Raw genomic sequence first — 22921 nt, forward strand, 5'->3', positions numbered from 1 at the left:
TGTTAAACTCTAAGAAAGCAGCTCCTGTCATGGGCGTGCGTCAGAAGTAGAGATGCATCATTGAATTCCTGACAAAAGTGCATTGAGAATGGTGGTGACTATGTAGAGAAATAAATTCTGGAGCCCAAGAGGTCTCTCGCTTTAATGCCTGTCTTCATAGCTCTTCATCTTTTTTAGTTAAAAAAAAAAAAAAAAGGAAATTACTTTTGAAACAATCGTCGCAGGGCTCTATAGACAAATTTATCTTTAGTTGACTTTTGACAGCTAAATATTTTCGTTTACTAGCCGAATAGAAAAGTTACTAGCCAAACCCATGTGATTTTTGGAATATGACATCTTCATTCTGTGACGATTATGTACATGATAAAGTTTTTTCTGTATTTTTTTAATAATTGTAATTCTAAATATACAACACATTTTAGATGTTTTTTTTTTTAAACAGCCTTCATTAAAAAAAATTATATATATATTGTTTTCTTAAACTTTGTTCGTTTTATTAAAAAAAAAAAAAGTTGAAAAGATATATTTCACTCAGTAGTGAGCTTTGGAAGATTGTCAGTGAAAGAGATAAACGTTTCATTATTTCTAGTCACCACTTTGAAAAATCACTCGCAAATGCAACTGTTTCACTCCCAATGTAGAGCCATGCCTCGTTTATATAATAAAACAAACAATGGTATCAAATTTATGTTTGTCACTCAAGTAGACACTTAATTATGACCATCCAAAGTTCGTTGGAACTTAGGTTTGTGTTTCAATATTTTTTGGGCATACTATAAATGTATGACTACAAAGTTTGGACGATTCTATTTATAACCATAAGAACGAACCAATCAAATTCTAGAACAGATTTATAAAATATGCTTAATCTTCTGAAAAAATTTTCAGTGATATCTTTACGTTTAAACACAAGAAGATCACTAGACTTTGCTGATCGTAACTGGTCTGATTCTTGGACTAGAAAAACTTATCTAACTGGATTTATGTTGTCATTTCTTTTTGTATTTTTTTTTTTTTTTTTTTTTTTTTTTTTGTCTGGAACTATATTTTTCTATTTCAAGAATAACTTTAAATTTAAGAGTTTATAATCTTGTGTGTTATTAGTTCAGAAGCCAATTTTCATAGTCTATAACTAAAATTGCAAGTGGAAAGTAGTTACAAATCAACTCACGAAGGGCTTTACGTTGCGAATGAAACAGTTGCATTTGCGAGTGATTTTTCCAAGTAGCAACTAGCAATAAAAAAAACAAAAAAGCTTTTGGCGATTGTTTTTTTTGTTTGTTTGTTTGTTTTGTTTTTGTTTTTTTTCACCGGCAATCTTCTAAAGGTCATTCAGTGAAAAAGGTCTTTTCAATCTTTATTTTTTTTACAAAAAAAAAATAAATAAAAATAAAAAAACGAGCAGAGTTAAATTATTTAAACAATAAAAGGTTTAATAGAACAATATACTTTTTTTTTTTAAACAAAGGCTGTTTAAAAAACATCTGAAGAAATTCGAATGTTTATACTTTCAAGTCTTAACATAAAATTCGGTGTTTATTTAGAATTACACTTATAAAAAAATTTAAAAAAAAAAAAAAAAAAAAAAAAAAGGCTGAAAAATCTTTATGATGCCCGTACACGTCACGGAATAAAAATATTATATTCCAAAAATCACGTGGATTTGGCGAGAACCTTTTCTACTTGGCTAGTAAACGAAAACATTTAGTTGTCAATGGTCAATTAAACAAATTTGTCCGTAGAGCCGTGTCGCGGTAAATGAAACGTAATCTCAATGGAAACCATTATTAGAATTAAGACAGTTTAAACGCCGAGAAAATTCGATTACACCTCAAAAAACAAACAAAAGTGAAAAAAAAAAAAAAATTAGTATTTCGTTCACTAAAGTTTTCAATTTTTTTTGAAAGACAACTTTAAATTCGATATTAAGCTCAACATGTTGACAAGTGGATGTTTTCCTTTAAGATGGAACTATCTTCATATGCATACACAATGGTAGCTAATAGTCTTGCAGATATCTCGTACCCGATTATAATACGTAAATAATCAAATAACCATGCCCCCCCTTTTTAATAACAGCTTCTAAACACATTTAAAACAATACTTAGGCTTCCCAGCTTTCCCCACACTAAAAAAAAAAAAAAATAATAATCGTTCAATTTTTAATATATTAATACTAACCATATGGACGGATTCTTTTTTTTTTTCTTTTCTTCTAAGCCAAACTCCAACTTCTGCCCCTCGCCGCAGTGTTGCAACTGTTGCATCCTGTGCTTGTTTTATAAGTAATTTAATAGAACGTGCTCTGATGAACTCATAGTACTTGTGTCCCCTCGACATACATACTCTGAACTTGACAAGCAGCAAAATCCCACCTTTTCATTACTGGGGTCCCTAGATGCCCGAAAGTCTTCTACTCTGATAGTTTCTTCCCTCAGACTGCCCGATTTTGAAATTCCTTCGCTGTTTCCTGCTTTCCTTACTGTACTCACCTGCAGAAGTAATGTGAACAGGCGTCTTGCTTCAGAGTCCTAAATAGTAGCCCCTTATCTTCCAAGTGGAAATATGTCTTGTTTGGAGTGAAAAAAAAGTAAAAGACTCCAATCATTCGCAATGAAGAGTGGAGGGCTTTTGAATTATTGATTTACTGAATCATAAAAAAAAAAAAAAAAATGTCATCGATTTATGCTTCATTCAGCACGATTGTCATCTTTATCAAAATTTATATCCATGCAGATACACACCATTTTTTCTTTAAGATTCTTTATATGTACAGTTGCATACAATCTCGTGCTCACTAAAATTGAAAAAAAAAAAAAAAATTACGTGGAAATTGCCTACTGTCAAAAATAGTAACGTTATTTGAGATAGCTTGAAAAATAAAATTATCAATGAAAAATGTGCCATAGAGCAACCGAGCGGAGGGGGGAGGGGGTTATGGAAATCGCTCCGGACAAGGCATGAAGCCATATGATGTAAAGAGCTAAAAAAACAAAATAAAATTGAAATGAAACATTAAACGGGGGCATTTGAGTAGCAAGACTCTCCCAACACTTTCTAAATAATAAACCACTCACAGGTTCCCAGTTTGTTCAAAACCGAAAACACATAGATCCCACTCCCATTTAGAGATTAATCTAAGTGGTAATAAAAAAAAATAAAACGGACGATAGAGGTCAGGGAGAGGGTGGTGTTCTTTCAAGATGAATGCAATTTGGGAGAGACCGAGGACAAAAAATTTAAAATGAGTGACCATTTTTGATGATTTCTATTATTGAAGAAGTGGGTGCGTAATAATTCACTTGACGAACTAAGAGGCTAAACTAATTTGAAGAAACTCGATGTACCGTGCAGGGAACACATACTCATACTTGACTCCTTTTCGTACACATAGCGCGTATGTAAATGCATGAGAAGTAACGTCACCGGTAGAGGGAACTATAGAAAAAAAAAGGGAAAGACAAAGATCTTGTGAGAGACGAGATAACGTTCAAGATCTTGTGAGAGATGTGGAGAACCTTCTACATAAGGTGGATGACGTCGCGCCTGTACTAATGAGGAAATAAATGTTGTTACTACAAAGAACAAGTGAACTGGAGCTATTTCCTAATCTTTGTCTCCTTTGCGACTGAAAATGGACACAATGTGTATTGGTTCCCGGACAACGGTACACACATAAGCTTATTATTCTATTCACCCTGTTTTGTTTCAAAAACTGAGTAATGTGATCTTTTTCTATCACATCTGACCTTGACCTTCAGTAGATACTATACTTTGAAATATTTATTTGCACAAAATATAAAAAATTACAGTTTGACCAAATTAGGCACAAGGCCAATCAAAAGTGTAGGGATAATGGATGTCAAATTCTCAGTCTCAAATACCTATTTCTACTCTTAACTAGAAATATCTCAGTCACCACAATACCACATTTACTCTACTTGAGATAACCCCAAATTTTGAAAAACAAGTTTATTGAATTTACAATAATTTTATTTCATTTGCAAGGGAATAAACAAAAAACTACAAAAAAAGAAAAAATGGTTAGTAAGGTCCTCCAACACACTTTCTAAATAATAGACCGCCCACTGTTTTTCGGTTGCCGAAAACAAGCAAGTCGATCTCTAAGTGGGAGTGGGATCTAAGTGTGGGAGAAAAGAAGGGGAGAGTTGTAGAGTGGGTAGAGTCCTTCCAAGATGAATGTAGCTTCAGTATAAAGGCCAAATAAGTGGGAATATTGGAGGCTTTCTATTACCAGGGAGAAGGGGGGAGGGCTTATTCACGTTACTACATTTTGATCTTAGCAAAAATGAGTACAAGTGCGTGTTCTTTTTTATTATTATTAATAATAATTTGAAGCAATCAGACTTCAGAAATTTTATTTCATTTTTTTTCTTCCCCCCCCCCTGTTCACTAGATTATATTTAACGAGACTAAGAAGGAGGAGGAGGAGGAGGAGGAAGGGCAGTTGTAACAATTTCTCTATTCAATGAAAAATGAAATGCCATCCGGCTTAGTAATAATAATTCATTTAAGAGGTCACATGTTTGAAACTGTTTAACTTTTGGCTCATAGGCCAAAAGCGGCAGGTAAAAAAATAAAATAAATAAAATAAAGCAATTTTAATCTGGTTAATGAAGACCTTTTAATAAAACGTTTTATTTTTTTACTTTATGAGCAAAGAAAAATATAACAGGCAAATATTTATATACACCCTCCGGTCGCAAACATTAATAGTTTTATGAATCAACTAGCATGGCTACCCGGCATTGCTCAGGATTGAATGAGGAAACCTATGTCCATTTGTAACTAACTGATTAGACTATACTACTTTCCTTTTTATTTCATACTTCTTTACATTTTGTATGGTTTGGAGGCGAGGGCCCAAAGGCGTACCCAGCATTGATAGCGGAAAAAAAGATACCAAAAAAATGATATATTCAAATAAATTTCATAAATTTATAATCCACTTTGAGGCACACCAGTTTTTTTTTTTTTTTCCGGAAATGATTGAGGGCTGCTAGTTCAACAAGATACATCTGAAGAAGGTCGGAGGTTACATCGACTGAAACGCTGCAGAAATAAGGCTCAAGATGAGAACAGTACTTTGAAGAATCCAAATAAAAAAAAATACGATTATGTCGACCTACCTCGAAATCTTAAGAGCAGTTTATGTAAACTATTAACCTCAAATATTTCTGTTTATTTAAAGTTAGTGTCTATGCTTATCTTTTTGTATGTATAAGATTCACTTCTAAACTAATTAACCGATCATTAAAATTTTGGAACACAGCTATAATGTCTAAAGGTGGGTAATGTGAGCAACGTTTAGTTTAATTTAGTTCTATACAATAGAGGTAATGGGAGGGTGGACTTCCTTTGGTAAAATTCACAAACCTCCAATTCCTGAATCAAGGAAAGCCTGCGTTTCGCAAACACGCTATGTTGAAACTCATTGCAGACCGTTTTGTTTGGCCCAGAATGAATACCAACATTCATGACTGGGTATTGACCTGTCTTGAGTGCCAGAGATGTAAAGTATACCCCCCACCCGGCACTTTCGACAGTCTGGATGCATGTTTTAGCCACATACATGTTGATATAGTCGAACCTCTCTCCATGTGTCACGACTTCTAATACCTCCTCACCATCATCGATCATTTCTCCTGGGGGCCAATCGCCATACCCATCCAAGACACCTCGGCCAACACAGTGGCAAAGACAATCCTGCGCTAATGGATAGCCAGGTTTGGCATTCCCAGCATAATCACCATGGATCGCGATGCACAGTTTCAGTCCGAACTCTTCCAAGAGTTCACCCAGCTACTCTGTGTTAAGCATATCCAAACCACAGCCTACCACCCCTATGCCAACGGCTTTGTAGAAAGATTCCACTGCACCTTAAAGACGTCATTCAACAAAACATGATGCCAACAGTTAGATGGACGATCTACCCTTAATTCTACTGTCAATTCGCAACTCTCTTAAGGAAGACTTCAGGTGCTCACCAGCCGAGCTCGTTTTTGGTACATCACTTTCCCTATCAGGACAGTACTTCAATGATTCCACCCCCGATACCATCACAGTAACTCCTTTCAACCAGGGACTGAACCAAAGGATGTCTCAGCAGAAGTACCAACTGGCCAGACAATCATCAGCACCCATGCATGCCCACAACAACTAAAAGACTGCAAATTCATCTTCATTAGGAACGATGCAATTAGGTCATTAATACCAACATACCAAGGACTGTTCAAAGTACTGGAGTGTTCTGAAAAGCACCTCGCCATCAGACGAAAAAAAACGAACAGGCCCATTTCCATCGACAGAGAGAAACCAGCTTTCCTAGAGAAGTCGCAGCCAGTAATGCAACTTGCTGCTACAGCAAACACAGACACTCAACCACAATCAGCACAGACCCAAGATCCTCCAAGCATCACCCCAAAAAGACGTGACCAGGAAGGAAGGTTACCTTTCCTGAAAAAATACAAGACTTTCTGTTGTTAATTGATTTACAATAAATTATCCAGGAGGAGGGCCCTTGTCGCGGTTTTCAACCAAAAGAAACCGCTCATCAAAAAAAGATCCCAATTCAATACACAAACACCACAGCCGACGACCCTTAGACAACTTATTCGATGTGAATAGTTATCCTGTGGAACACTGTAACAGTAGAATTTCTGCTAGAATAATATTCACAACTTTCTTCGCTTCAATTTGATATAACACATGAATATAAACCTCCAACAGATGACTCCCTACAGTAAACACAAAAACACAAAACAAAAATGAGGACCAGTGCTACAAGCCGCTTTTGTCTACAACTACGTCCACCGGACGAGTATAAATACAGTTATTTCAACAAAGGACAGACCAACCTGGCTTGTCAGGCAGCAAGGGTCGTCCCCACTAGCAGCTCAATCCAACACAGCAGCAGCAGGCAAACCATTACAGAACAGGCTAGGCTACCCAGACAGCAGCCAAGCCCAGCAGTAGCAGCAGCCACTTGCCACCAACTCACTTGATAGCCGAACCTAGTAGCAGCAGCCACTCGCCGTCAACTTGCTCGATTTCCAACAGCCCAGCTTCCCAAGTCAGCGTATATTTTCCTATAGCCACTGGCGACGATCTTGTAGCTATATCAGTTCAAACACTAGTTGAACTCCAACATTCACACTAAAACCTCCTACCACAATTCAGTTTCTTTTTGGAAAATAAACCTGAACGGATTTATATTCGTTCACGACGGTACCTACTGTGTCTGTCATCTCTTCTTTGCCATCGTTGTTTTCCGTCTTTTTTTTTTTTTTTTTGCTTGTCCTATCTTTTAATTGTAGGGTCGATTGCCACCGACATTCGAGCCCCGCAACAATCCAGCTTAAATTATAAAAAAAACTAATTTAATTGGAAAATTTATAAAACCGAATGTTAAATTTTTTTTTTTTATTAAATGATTAAAATCATTTTTTTTTTTTTTATTATTATTATTCTGAGATTTTCGTTGTTAAAACAACTTATTCATAAAAGACTTAACTTTTTGCTTTCTTCGTTTTGTTGGTGGTATTAATCGATTCTCCACGGGGGGGGGGGGCACATGTTCCCTTATGTTTAGCATTCCTGTTTTACAGTGAACTCTACATGGATGTTCTGAGTTCAATCGCAGGTGAAATAAATAAAAGAAAGTCAATTTCTAAAAGCCAGCATATAAAATAGTGAAGATGAAGATGAAGAAGAAGATCCATTTTAACGCTCTTACCCTATCTTTCAGCATTACGAATGGCATGTGTCACCAAAGATAAGATGATTTCCTCCTTATATTTATCCTCTACTTAACTATATATAAGTCCAGCTTAGGAAAAAAATAAATAAAATGTTTTATTTGTCTAATATATTGGACTTATTTATAAACAATCAACTTCCGCCCTGACCTATGACACCCTCAGAACGGGCATTTTTATCAGCCACAGGAGATTAATTTTCTATTACTAATACATTTATTTACATAAAGATAGGCTTAGAGAGGAGGTGGAAACAACAGGGTGGGGACCCTAGGAATCCATCAGAGGGGGCCAGATTGAAACCAGTTGTTTTTATTTTATTTCTTTTTTTTTGGAGGGGGGGCAGTTTCAGCGTTTATCCATTGTGCTATTTTATGTATACATAATTAAAATATAGTTAATATTAATTGATTAATATTAATTGATTAATATTAATTGATTAATATATTCAATGATTCATTGCTTTTTTTACTTTCCCCTCTTATTTAATTCGATTGAAAATGCCATAAAAAATGTTGTTTTTTTTGGAGGTTTTTTTTAATATATTTTCAAATTTATGCTAATCAGCGATATATTTTTTATGATTGTTTATTCTCTGATAAGTGTATGGTTTAAGGATTTTTCTCTGATAAGTCATGGGTTAGGGATTTTTCTTATTATTTCTTGTTTGAATTTTTGATAAATTAATAAACATTGTAATTTATTAAATTTTTATTTCCACCAATTTTTCTTGTTATATATATATATATATATATATATATATCTGTGGAAGTATGGTTGTTCCAATTATATCTCACTTTTTTATATATTAATCCTTAATTTCTGAAGCTCAATGTAATTAGAGAGCATATAACAAACAAATCACAAAAGTCTATATTTCAAATTTCATGATGATGACCATCTTACAATTTATTAAATTACGCTGACATTTACAATTATTGACAATGACTGTTTCATAGCGCAAAATCATTAATTTAATCATTATTTTGTAAATTCAAAATGGCGTAATAAAAGATAAAATAAAAGGTAATTGCAACTTCTCTTCCAATTTTCGGATTTTGTAATCATGTCCAAATGCATTTTATTTTATTTTAATGGATTGATAGTTGCTATTTCTTCTGATGAGTTAAGGGCCAAAATAAATTAATCGATTGATGAATGATTTTGCGCTACGAAACACTGTCAAGAATTGTAAACGTTAATGTAATTAAAGGAATGAATTCTAAATGTCAACGTAATTAACGGAATAAATTGTAAGATGATCAACATCATGAAATTTGGAATATAAACTTTTGTCATTTGTTATACATATATATAATAGCTGTATCCAGCCACGCGTTATTGTGGCTCAGTTTGTTAAAAAAGAAATACAATAAAAAAAAATGTACTGTACATTTACTGAATGTGTGTGTATCTATCTATCTATTATTTTTATGTCTATAAAAGTAAGTGTCTGTGTGTTTGTGTGTGTGTACATTTCCATACGCAATAACTCTGTCAATTTTAAGTCTACAGACTCGAAATTTGATATACAGGATGCTGAGATTTGGGAAAATCGATGTGACCGGATTTCGGCCAGAAATTTAGCAAGTAAGGGGCCAAAGTTTAACGATTTGACTTTTGAGAACTCTACCAAACTCCTCCGACAATTTTTGGTCTAAACACTTGAAATTTTAGATATAGGTTCCTTGGACATGGAACTTAATAAGTTTATTTGATCCCAAAGCAATAAATGTTAAGGGGGCATAATAGGGGTAAAATTTAAAAAAATTTTTTTTTTTTTTTGCTCAACATACACCTCCAAATTCCTGGGCAACGCCGGGCACCCATGCTAGTATATATATATATATATATATATATATATATATATATATATATATATATATATATATTATTTCACGAAAAGTTGCATTCTGTAATGTTTATATACCGTTATTTTTTTTGCAATTGTTATAACAACAAAAGTTTTTTATTTCATTTTATATCTGTTTACATATACTAGCAAGACTACCAAATATTGCCTGGGGTGAAGGCATAACATATTTCTATTAAAATTTTCTCTTTTCCCCTCCTCTAATTTCTCTCACTCTAACCCACCCATCAATCTCGCTTTATTCTCTGCCTAACCGATTCCTCTCTGTAAACATACACAGAAACAACTCTCTATAATATAGATTTTTTGAGGAAAGAGTCGACATAAGGGAACTAACTCTTTAAAAATCAGTGTTACTTCCCTTCAGTTAGTACATAATTTACTTAAAAAACCGACCCTCTTCCCTGGCGAAATATGCACTGGCTTAGGTTCAAAGAATGGATATTTTTGTTTCTGAATTTTAAATATTTATCCAGGGTAATACTGATTAAGAAAATATCAATTTTGTGGGTATTTGTTTAGTCGTTTTTTTTTATTTTAACCGGACATACAAACACACACGCAAACAACTGTCCTTTATATTATAGATTAAAAACATTACTTCTTCATCATATTTGACAGTATTTTAGGCTTTTACTGGAGTCTTAACTGGGCAAACCATCATGATTTGTCCTGGGCTTCACCAAGTTACCGTGCATGCCATACTGCCCCATTTATGACTCAGCATTTATTTTTGAAGCTCTCTTTAGATCTCTGCCAAAAGGAGAATGTCTTTGTTTACAACGAGATTATAAAGAAGGAAAGAATAAGATGCTGATCTCAATACAAAAGATGATGATTTGAAGCCAAGCGTGAAAAATCAATTTGTCTGCGTTTTTTTTTTTTGTTTTGTTTTTTTGTAGTTGTTTAATGATTTGCAAAGATCTTGATTTCAACAGAGCAAAAAAAAAGAAAAGGTGACCTTCCCCCCTCAACCTAATTTTCTTACACATGTACGGAAATTATTGTTTCAGTTAAAATCTGCAATTTTAGAAAGCTAATACAATGCAGGATTTTTTTTTTTTTTTTTAATAAACATTTTCGGTGATATAACACCTTCTTCAGGAGTAGAATCAGTTTGTGTGTGTGGTTTTATTTTTTTTTTTTTTTCTCTCTATCCTTCTTGTGGACTGTTGTCACCAGAAAAGACTACAATATGGTTGTCTTCAAGTCTAACGTAGTTCTTGATGAGCCGTTCCACTTAAGTTAACAAATTTACCAGGTTTCCAATACTAACGATTACTATATTGTCCAATTGACTACTGTATACTCTTTAACCCTGATCCTCGAGTTGCCTCTGGGCCTTGATAAGTGGTGATGCCTATGTAAAAAAAAGAAAAAGGTCGACTTGAAAAGCTGGTGACGAATGAAGGCGCTTAAATACAATTTATATATCTATAAAAGTGAAAGTGTCTGTCTGTCTGTCTGTTTGTCTGTCTACATTTCCCTACACAATATCTCTGTCACAGACAAGGTACTGAGATTTAGGAAAATCTTTGTAATCGGTTTTCGGCTAGAAATTTGGCTGTTAAGGGGTCAAAGTTCAACGATTTGACCTTTTGAGAACTCTACCAAACTCCTCCAACAATTTTGGGTCTAAACACTTGAAATTTTAGATATAGGTTCTTTGGACATAGATCTAACGTAATAACTTGATTTGAGCCCAAAACAATAAATGTTAAGGGGTCATAATAGGGGTCAAAGTTTTAAAAAATTGACCGCTTTTTTCTTTTTTGCTCAAACACCCGGGCAACGCCGCGCTGAAATGCTAGTTTTAAATAAAATTCCATGCATCATTGTTTCTCCTCGTATTTTTTAATTGTATAAATTATATTTCAAACATAAATTGTATGTATTTTAAAATAGGGAGTTATTTTTCAATGAACATGTGTATTTGACAAATGGGAGGCATAACTGCTGCAGTGAATTGAGCACCATTGACTGAGCACTGGATCCTCATTCATTCAAAAGAATTAAAAATAACGAATTTACCGAAATTTATTTCAATTAAAACCACTCTACTTCCAGCCTCTTTCATCCAATCAACGTCGAGTAAATCGTTATCCCCCCCCCCAACCCTCAAAAGTTTAATATTATAAATATGGCTGTGACAACAGCATATTCTTTTAATGGTTTTGACTCTTGAGTATATATCCGTTGATATATTATGTTTTTTATATAGACTGATGTGGTTCTCGGTTGATTGTGTCTAACTGTGTCGGATATATACCCGAGAGTCAAAACAATGAAAAGAATATTCTATTGTCACAGCCCTACTTATAAAACAGTTTTTAAAATATGTGAATAAAAAAGAGAATTATGCTAGACTGGAGGCAGGAGGATATAGCGATTGTGTGAGTCAACCCTCTGGCAGCACCAGGTTTTTTTATACTTGCTAATAAAATTAGTAAATTTGAAACTCACAACTCATAGTGAGAATTATAATCATTAGGGCTATGACAAGAGAATATTCTTTTCATTATTTTGACTCGCGTATATATCAGTTAATATCATGTTTTTAGATAGTGATGTGGTTCTCGATTGATTAACTGTGTCGGATATATGCTCGAGAGTCAAACAATGATGAGAATATTCTCTTGTCATAGTCCTAATAATCACTAACAGGAAAGTAGTAAAAAATTGGAGTGGAAGATATCCCACCCACCCTTAACAGACATTTTTGTGTCATAAATTCCTGAATGAAGCATAGACCCATCATGAGTGAGAAAGTGAATATGAGCTTGTCATGGGTTAAGCACTCAAGCAAGTGATTTCTGCTTTTTGCTAAAGAAACATTAAATGTTTCTAACCTTTTTACTTATATAACAATTGTTTGTTTTTTTTTTGTTTTTTTTTTTGTTTTTGTTTTTTGTTTTGTTTTTTTGGGGGGTTTTTTTTTTGTTGTTTTTTTTGCTTTATTCAAAAGAGAGAGGGAGAAGGGGAGAAAGAGACAAAGAGAGAGAAATGGATATTGCAATGAGGGAGAAAGGGAGACATACAGAGAGAGTAAAAGGGAGAGAGAGAGAGTAAAAGGCAGACACGGAGAGAAAGGGAGGAAAGAGAAAAAAAGATACTTTAAATCTGCATATACAAAAGTTCATTTATAAACAACATATACAGAGTGTCTCAAAAAAGAATGAAAAAGATGTATAAATGTACTCACACTTCGTATGACTATATTTTATTTATGAACAACTAGCAGTTCAGCCCAGCTTTGTTCAGGTCCTATGTACTGTTCATAACTTTGAGTATATGCATACAAATATTAAAAAGTTTGACTCATGTCCAGGTAACCTTCATCTAAAAGTTCAAGTGTTTAGACCTAAAATTGGTGGGGGAGTTTGGCAGAGTCTACAAAGGTCAACTCTTTCAACTTTGACCTTTTGGCAGCCAAATTTTTGCCCAAAAACTGATTCAAAAGCTTGCATGTCTGAATACTCTTTATGTACAATTTCAAATGTTTAGACGCAAAATTGGCTGAATAGTTTGCTAGAGATTGCAAAAGTCAAATCTTTCAACTTTGACCCCTTTGGCAGTCAAATTTTCGGCCAAAAACCGATTAAAAAGCTTACCCTACGTCTGATTACACTTTATGTAAAATTTCAAATGTTTAGACAAAAAATTGGCTGAGTAATTTGGTAGAGTCCGCAGAGGTCAAATTTTTTTTAATTTGGACCCCAATTTTGACTCCTTAATATTTGTTTTGCGCTCAAATCAAATTAAAAAGTTTGATCCATGTCCAAGTAACCTACATTTAAAATTTCAAGTGTTTAGACCCAAAATTGACAGAGAAGTTTGGTAGAGTTTTCAAAGGTCAAATCCTTGAACTTTGACCCCTTGTCAACCAAATTTCTGTCCGAAAACCGATTATAAAGATTTCTCTTGATGATTGCATATAAATAGGGATGCAAATAGACAACAACAAAAAAGTCTAGAATTGAGATATATTTTCCATGTATGGGACCACTGCCATCTCTTATATTTTCTTTTTCTAGCTGGGGATGGACCATCCTATCTCATGCATTGAAACCGAGAGTTCTTTTAAAGATTCTAACCGTCCTTTCAAGTGCAATTGTTTGTATCTCTCTTACACTTGGTCCACCGAGTAGATTTGCCACATAGAATTTGAAATTATTTTTCATTAGTTTTATTACTCCTATGGAATTTTATTACTCCTAGAATGATGGAGATTTTCCTAAGATTCCAGTTTCCTTACATTAGACTTTGGTATTTTGTTATCTTTTCCCTGTGTGTATGTTTGTGGAGCAAAAAGTGTAAAAAACCAAAAATTGACATATATATCCCCGACAAACTCGCTTAGCAACAAAATCACTCCCTTTTACTGTTGAGGTCCCTAAATGTCAGAAAGTTTTCTACTCAAATAGCTTCTTCCTTAGAACGGTTAGGCTTTGGAATTCCCTTCTTGCTACCTGTTTCCCAAACTGCACTGACATGCAGAAGTTCAAATGCAACGTAAACTAACATTTTAATCTTTCTTAGGCATGGTCCCAATTAGTAGAGCCCTTACGTCCCAGTGGCAGTATGTCTTGTCTGGGGTGAAGGTGAGTTTTAAAAAAAAAAAAAAAAAAAAAAAAAAAAAAAAACTTTTTCCTAAACAATTTCACTCTGTTTTAAACTAAGTCAAAATTATGAGAAAAACACCAAGCAGGGAGGAAATTCCAAACACAAGTGATCCAACCAAAGAAGTAATTGGAACAGAAAGTTTTTAAGCATCTGGAGACCTCTAGAATGAAAAGGTGGGACTTTGTTGCTAGTCCGGTTGGTCGGGTATATTTTAAGTTGAAGGGGTTCAAGTGTAGCAAGTTCATTGGAGCACATTCCGTGAAAGTACTTGTAAAACAAGTACAAGGATGAAACATGGAGCTTTGTAGATATTGCAAGACCAATTAGGTTAGAAACTCCTTTTTGTACCATATCTAAGAGGAATAGATGTGTCAGCAATACTCCATGCATGGATGGATGGTGGCTTTACAGAGATACAGGATACTGGCAGGTGTAAGAGTTTTCTAGCTAAGTAAAAGGAGCCCATTTTATTTGCAGCAGATTTCTTTTTGTTTTATTGCTACTTCACCCCAAACAAGTCACAGTGCCACTTTGATGTGGGGGGAGGGTTACTATCTGAGACATAATTTGCAGGGAGTTGAGCAGCAAGATTTCTGTTCACATTACACTTAAACTTCTGCATGTCAGTACAGTCAGGGAAGCAAAAGCAAGAAGGAATTCCAAAGTCTAGCAGTTTGAGGGAAGACTATTAGAGTAAGGGGCTTTCTGGCATCTAGCGATCTCTACTGTGTAGGGGTGGGATTTTGCTCTTTGTCAGAACTATTTAAGTCAAGGGGTAAAACGTTCGTCAGAGCAACTTCCATTCAGCATCTTGTGTTTTTTTAATCCAATAAACATAACCAACAAACCACAATATTCAAATTAGCCAATGAAAGATTGAGTGGTGTGTACATTTGTATATTTGTTATTCGTGCGCCTTTATTTGTAAAATGTGAATGACGTCATTGAAACGCACAAACTTGTCACGCATATTTAACTTGCATTTATTTAATCCTTCGTCAAATAATAAAAAAATAAAAGTACTTCTTACAAAAATCGATTCTATTTTTTCTTATGAAAATATTTGTTTAAATATTTTCAAGCAAATAGTTTTTGTTCGTTTTGTTAACCAAAACGAAACTTATTTCGATCTTTGCATTTCTGTAACAGCACGAACGTCAACAACTGCAGGGTAATACGATACAACTAATTCCAACATGTTTCCAGCCTAATAATAAAATTAAAACAAAAACGTTGTGCAAATAACACTTAAGATGAGAGCAGTAGTCCGAATAATCCAAATGATACAAATTTTCAATCCTCATCTCAAAGATGAGGAAAATTCTATTATTACATTTTTACTAGCGATTTTGTTAAAACTGCAAAAGTATTTATCCAAGCTAGCAGGGACGCCCAGCATAGCCAGGTCTTAAAATACGCTTGAATATATTTTAATTCTTGCAGATTTTGTATATCTATAAAAGTGAACGTGTCTGTGTGTACATTTCCATACGCAATAACTGTCGATTTTAAGTCTACAGACTCGACATTTGATACACAGGGTACTGAGATTTGGGAAAATCTTTGTGATCTGTTTTCGGCCAGAAATTTGGCTGTTGAGGGGTCAAAGTTCAACGATTTGACCTTTGAGAACTCTACAAAACTCCTCCAACAATTTTGGGTCTAAACACTTGAAATTTTAGATATAGGTTCCTTTGATATGGATCTAACTTAATAACTTGATTTGAGCCTAAAACAATAAATGTTAAGGGGTCATAATCGGGGTCAAATTTTAAAAAAATTGACTGCTTTTTTTTTTTTTTTGCTCAACATAACCTCCAAACACCGGGGCAACGTCTGGCTGAAATGCTAGTATTATTATAGAGTTAATGTTCTATCGATTTTTACATATAAAGTTGCGATTTCAAATATAAAAAATATATCTATATTACTTGGATTCATCAGCTTGAATTGAAACCGAATCCCAAACTTATGAATATTTTTAACTTTAGTTCCTTCAGCTATAATCGAAACCTAAACCCAAACTTATAAAGAATTCTTAATAAAATTATTTATAAAAAAAAAAAAATAATTACAAAGGTGCCATCAGTTAAAACCGAAACCAAGACTTCTGAAGAATTCTTGATAAAATTATTTTTTATCAAATAGATTATTGGAGTGCCATTGGCTATAATCAAAACCAAAACTTATGAGGAATTCTTGATAAAATTATTTTTTATCAAATAGATTATTGGAGTGCCATTGGCTATAATCAAAACCAGAACTTATGAGGAATTCTTGGTAAAATTATTTAAAAAAAGAAAAAGAATAGATGACTTAAGTGCCATCAGCTATAATCGAAACCGAAACCAAGACTTAAGAATTCTTGGAAAATTATTTATTACAAGAAATGGAAGTACATAACAATTAAACAACCTGGATGTAAGTGTGACACAGAAAATAACACACACGCTATCGTATTAATATATAGATGATCAGATCGAATACCAAAATGAACACTCACACCTGAGCTTCGTCACAAAGGTCATGAAAACAAAAAATAATTGAATTGAATTTCTAAAATAGCATTTAATTCAGAACTATTTAACTTTGTTTTTTGTTTATTTTAAAGTATCCAGGTTCATTCTCAGCGAACAAGAATGAAACGAGATCAAATAGTAGAAAGAATAATGGGATTCTTCATAGTTCAAATTTCAATTTAACGAACGTTTTACTATTTCCAATAAGCACCCTTTAGTTCAGAGTTTGATTTACGTTAACCAACAGATACTATTTTCTTTATATAAAAAAATAAAAGCTACTTCATCAATTTACGTGATTTTTGGGGTACGATTTACAAAAAGAGTAGAAAGTGGACCTTGGGTTTACTTTCGGTAATCTCATAACTCGTTTTCCTTTCTTTTTTTTTCTTTTTTTTTGTCCTTTAGTCCTCACATTCTATTAGCAGTATTTTTGACAAAGGGGAAAGAATTGCTATTTTCTGTGTTTAAATCTATTCATCTAACACTTATCGTTGATTAGTTTTTGACCTTGAAGAAGTATTTCCTTTTTTTAGCTATTTACATCAAGTGGTTTCATGCCTTGTCTTGGACTATTTCCCTAAAAATGTTTTTTTTTAATATTATTACATCTATTATTATTGGATATTTGGTACTCCAATAAGTAATCTTTACATCCATGTTTGATATTTAGATAATTTAAATAAGGTTTAAAATATGTTTACTAATTGGTTATAGTCCTTTTGATACTTATGAACTTATGTTACCCTGCTGAAATAATAACATTATTTAGAAAGCCATTCTTAACATGGGAAGGATGTTTTATAACTATTCTGTACTTTCACCTAACAATTTAATAAAAAAAAAAATATTGTAAAACTTGAATTTAACTTGAAAATACTATTTTTTAAATAGCATGGTAACATAAGCGCATAAGCAGTTTTTTTTTTCTTTTTTTTTACCTTCAAGCAAGGCACAGTGCCACCAAGATACAAGAATTATGAATTTAGAAGCCAGAATTATAGAGGCATCCTAAGTGGTGAGTTGTGCAGCAAACCATTTGTTTACATTACAAGAAAAGCAAAAACCTGTAAGTCTTTAAATGTACCATATTATATATGTCTGAGTGAAAAGCTCACAATAACAAAATTTATTGCGAGGAGAAAATTGCTTAACAAAAAATCTGAAATCATAATGAACTGCAAACAGAACAAAATATTTACACCAGAGCTAGGATGCTTTCTAATTATTGGAACTCGCGCATGAAAATATGAGGTAAAATAAACACAGCCTTGAATAATAATACATTTTTAATTGAGTGTATGTATATGCATGCACAGGTGGATTTATGCATGTGTTGCATATGTATAGAAATATGTATTTGGGTATCTGCATACATGCAGTGTGTACAGACATGTAACTTTACTTTTGTGTATATATACATATGTACTCATTTGACACTATATTCGATGTGTATACATATGGATACATTTGTATACTAATGTTGATGCAAATATGCATTAGCATGCAGCTGAATATCGAAGTTACTGCCAGTATCAGCGAATCTGTGAATGTGCAAATGGGTCTATACATGTAGGCATTTGAGGATACAGATTTATAGGACCCCATAGTAAAATGTCTGAACATAAAAAGGCATTAAATATGATTAATGATTAAGAAAGAATGTGCTTCGGTTTGTAAGCAGAGTAGAGCATCGGCCATTTTTTTTTTCCTAAGAATTATTTTGGAAGTGTATAAGTCCACTGCTCAGTCCACCTCTCAAAAACAATACATTTTGAGTTGACAATTTTCAGAATATTTCTTAGAATAATAATATAAAAAAAAATTATCTTTCAAAGTTATTAAATGAAACGCGTATTCAGTGTTTAAAAGATAAAACCTTGACAGCATCAATGAATTGGAGAACTGGGCAATCATGACAAATATAGCACCAAACAGAAAACGATTCTCTCACTACTGATGCAATTCTCTCTATATAAAAGCCAAGTACGTCCAAGGATGGAATACTGCTGCCACATCTGGACAGGAGCTGCTAAAAACAGCCTATCTTGCCTTGACAGAGTACAAAATAGACTTCGTGGTTTAGTTTCTCTTCCCTGCAACCTCTCTCCCACAGAAGACACGTTGCGAGCCTATCTTTGTTTTATCGTTATTTCTATGGCAGGTCCTTGCCTGAGCTCTAATCTCTGGTCCTCCCCTCGCCAATCTTTCACGATAAACACCCGTCTAGCTGAAACCACTGTCAAAAATTTTCCCCACTCTTTATCTGTGCCTAAATCAAAAGGTAGATTCCATGAACAAAGCTTCTTTATTAGAACTGCACGCCTGTGGAACTCTCTTCCACTTGCCTGTTTCCCTCCTGACTTCAACATGGATGTCTTCAAGTCCAATATAAACAAATTCCTGATGAACCGCTCCCCTAAGTAATGACACTTTATCAAATGTCCAATACTAATGAATACTGCAACACTATCCCATTGATTACTGTACACAAAATAACCCTTATCCCCGAGTGGCTTCTGGGCCTTGATAAGTGGTGACCTTCATGTAAAAAAAAAAAAAAAAAATTCCATAAAGCTTTTCGAAATATGATAAATGGGCTATTTTTTGGTGAATTTAAAAAAAAACTGTATTTTAACACCATTAGAACATGTCAATCTGATATATATTTTTTGTTATGAATGCCTCTGCATTGGGAACGACGAAGGAGGATTACGCAACAAAAAGAAAAAAAAAAAGGAAAATAAATTTTGGTTCTTGGGTTCGAATGCATTCGGTATGTTGAACAAGAGAGGAGGGGAATACCTTTCTCAGATCAGTGAAATAAAATAAAATAGGCACAAAACACAGAGAGAACGGAGGCAAATGTGATGTTAAATTTTGAATCAAGAAGAAAAGATGAAATCGAACAACAAAAAGAAAAATAAATCATGAGGATGGTTGGGGAGGGGGTCTTACGCTAATGTCTAAAAATACCAACGGAAAATACATTAATGAAGAACAACAAAATAATAGCAAAATAAAGGAATTGCCGATATGCTGCACAAGAGAGATATAGAGAGAGGACTTACAGATTTTACTTTTTTTTTTTCTATGTGAAGTTTAACCATCATTCTATTCACTTCGGATGACCGTTCACAACATACAGCACTGGTTTCTTATTTCAGCTTTTCGCTCTATGCATCTTTGGTTCGCCATGTTCCCTCGAGTCGTGTTGCTGACATTATCTGCTTTGACGGTATTGGTTCGTCTCCATTTTTCTTTTGCTGTCGAATAGGATTTTTGCACATCTGCTAAGCATGGCAGCTTTGCTGAGAGTGTCCAAGAATTTCTCTTTTTTTCATCTCTCCCTCTCTTCTCCGTACTTTGCCTCTAATTCTTTCTTCGTTCACGTTTGTCGCTTGGCACCCGGAACTAAAAGGGGTCAGAAAGTGTGCTGACTGGATGACCTTGTTAACTTTCTGACTCATCCTCAAAGGGTGAAGGTGGTGTTTATATCTGAACATTTTTCTTCAACTCTCTCTTCCTCTCTCTTTCCCCTACACTTTTCTCCTCTCTCTCTTTCTCTCACACTCTTTCTCTTTCATTGTAGATTCGCCTCTCTTTCTCTCGTTACAAGTTCGGCCTCTTGTTCTCTGTCCTTTTGCCCCGGCGATAATTAAACAAAAATAAAAAAAAATGATACATTCTTCGTCTGCCCAAAATTAAATTTTAGTTTTCTCTTAAAACACATAATCTAATTTAAGGATTATGTGACAATATATATATATATATTAATATATATATTTCTAATAATTCACTGCTTTAGAAGGAATAGAAATTCATTTATTTTTGTTCATTTCAAAATTTTTAATTCTATTTTGTATCGCCTGCATATAATTGTTTTGTCCCATAGCTGATATATAGGAATATAATAGTGATATAAAGTATCAATTACAGGCTGAAACAATTGTATGCAAAAATATTTATAGCTCTAGTATTGCACTATGGAGCTATCTAAAAGAACTTTATTTGTTTATATATTTGAATACTATTCCAAGCAGTAAAATATATATATATATATATATATATATATATATATATATATACATAAGAACAAGTAGTTAATAAAACATGTTAAAAAATACTTTGAAAAAGAGTTAAAAACATATTTAATCTGAAAAAGGAAACACTAAATAAATGGATAGTCCTTAATCCACAGAGCTTTGAAGAAATACTTTCCTTCTCATCGGAAGGTAGGATTTAGCAAAATGCGGGATCGGATTTTACTTGCAAAAGTATTAAATGAAACTACAAGTAAGTAATAGATCTTATTTGATAACAAAAAGTGAAGCAGAGGGAATAGGGTGAATAAAAAAAAGTGATTTCACATGACTGAATAGTCTGGTGAAGGGTAAAATTTCCAATGACGGTAAAATCCAAAGATGCAGAATCCAATATATACATTTTATTTATATATATATATATATATATATATATATATATATATATATATATATATATATATTAGTTTAGAGTATTTTACAGTAATATTGTAGAGCTCTCCATTCACCCAAGATACACATAAACATCAAAGACATGTTAGACAATACCGAGTGTGACCATGCTCATACATCCATAAAAATACAGCAAACCCCGGGATACAGCATAAAAAAAATTAGCAACAAAATACAGTACAGTATATAATACATATGTATATAATCAAATAACATTATAAATGGCACCGTAAAGCGGGGTAAACCAGAGGCTGGAAAAACATTGTATTCCACATCGTAGCCTGAAAAAACAGTATCCTACGGCCACCATATCCTGGGGTTCTACTGTAGAATAAAAATATTAATCACGGACTTACCTCTGTCGACGGTAAATGAACGACACCTGTACTCCTCCTTTTTTCGCGTAGTTTTCTTTTGTCTTTGGGTGGTTTTCCCTTATGTAAATGATTCGGCCGGGTTCTCTTATCTTTGGTCCTTGACGTGCCTCGGGTCGGCGATTCGTGGTCAACCCCAGCACTGCCGCCCCCAGTTCCAGTCATCGTCGTACCAGATATACGACCAATGCTATCCAAATCGTCCCCCGGGGTACCACCAGATGTATGGTGGTGCTCCCCATTCTGGTCCCTTGCACCATCAGGAAGGTGCTCAGATGTACCTTCTCTCTCTTTGGTATAGGCTGCACATCGAGTCCGACTGGTACGCATTTTACATCTCCGGGTACTTATTGTATCGCTGTCTTCACGGTCCAGACTCTCTTGGCTGACAGAACTTGACGCCATTTTATGTCCTATATGAATGAAAATAATTATTTAAATTAAAAAAAATTTTTTTTAAATTTAATTTCAGGCATGAGTGCAGCAAAGTTTTAAAAAAGAGGTGAAAAAAATGGGTATGTTTTACTGTCCACAATCCTTTGAAAAAGTGGTAAAAAAAAAAATTGAATACATAACAAATAAATGGGCGCTTCTACACTATTGAGACAAGATTTTGTAGTCAATAAATAGTTTTCAGATGAAAAAAAAAATAGTTTCAACTGATTTTTTTGTCAATTCTAATAAGTTACAATGTGAGCTTCTAAATTATGCAGTCGGAATTACCTGAATATAACAGAATTATTAAACAAAACAACTTTAATCATGTGAGCAGGTGAAAAATTGTGGCCATCTTGTTTAAATCAAAACGGAAAATTACCTCCCTTTTGAATTCTCCTGTAACTTACGATCGTTTTCATCAAATTCTATTTGTTATTTTCTTTAATAGTTAATTTTCTACCTTATCAATTGTTGTAATTTTTGGATATCATCATCTTAAAAATACGAGTAATACGTAGATACCATTGGGTTTTTGTGTGTGTGTGTGTGAAATTCAGTATTACGATTTCCGAAATCTCGTCCCAATAGTGTAGAAGCGCCAATAAATGTTATCAAAAGGCAAGATAAGTTACTCCTACCCAGACAATTTTTTAGTGGTTTTGTTCACTTTAAAACGTTTAATCGATTCGAAAAACAAAGTGCCTAGTGTTTACGAGAGTTCAAGAAAAATGCTTGCGTGTTTAGCTCGTAAAATTCAAAATTTTGAAAATGACTTAAAACTAAAAAATTATAGAAAATACTGCTAGAACCCCACCCTATA

General features: G+C 33.7%; 1 protein-coding gene across 6 annotated transcripts in view; it reads right to left on the reverse strand.

Annotated features, from left to right (window-relative positions):
- The window catches only part of LOC145248189 (uncharacterized), a 296866-nt gene that overhangs the window by 225142 nt on the left and 48803 nt on the right, over positions 1–22921 (reverse strand). For all 6 annotated transcript variants that reach the window (XM_080110048.1, XM_080110051.1, XM_080110046.1 and 3 more), the window contains exon 2: positions 21646–22076. In XM_080110048.1, the coding sequence (XP_079966174.1) occupies positions 21646–22068 (423 nt within the window). In that variant the 5' untranslated portion in view covers positions 22069–22076. The remainder of the gene's footprint in view (positions 1–21645; positions 22077–22921) is intronic.

The sequence above is a fragment of the Euprymna scolopes genome, chromosome 26 (genome assembly GCF_053919585.1).
Source record: "Euprymna scolopes isolate OS-2025 chromosome 26, ASM5391958v1, whole genome shotgun sequence".
Taxonomy (NCBI): domain Eukaryota; kingdom Metazoa; phylum Mollusca; class Cephalopoda; order Sepiida; family Sepiolidae; genus Euprymna; species Euprymna scolopes.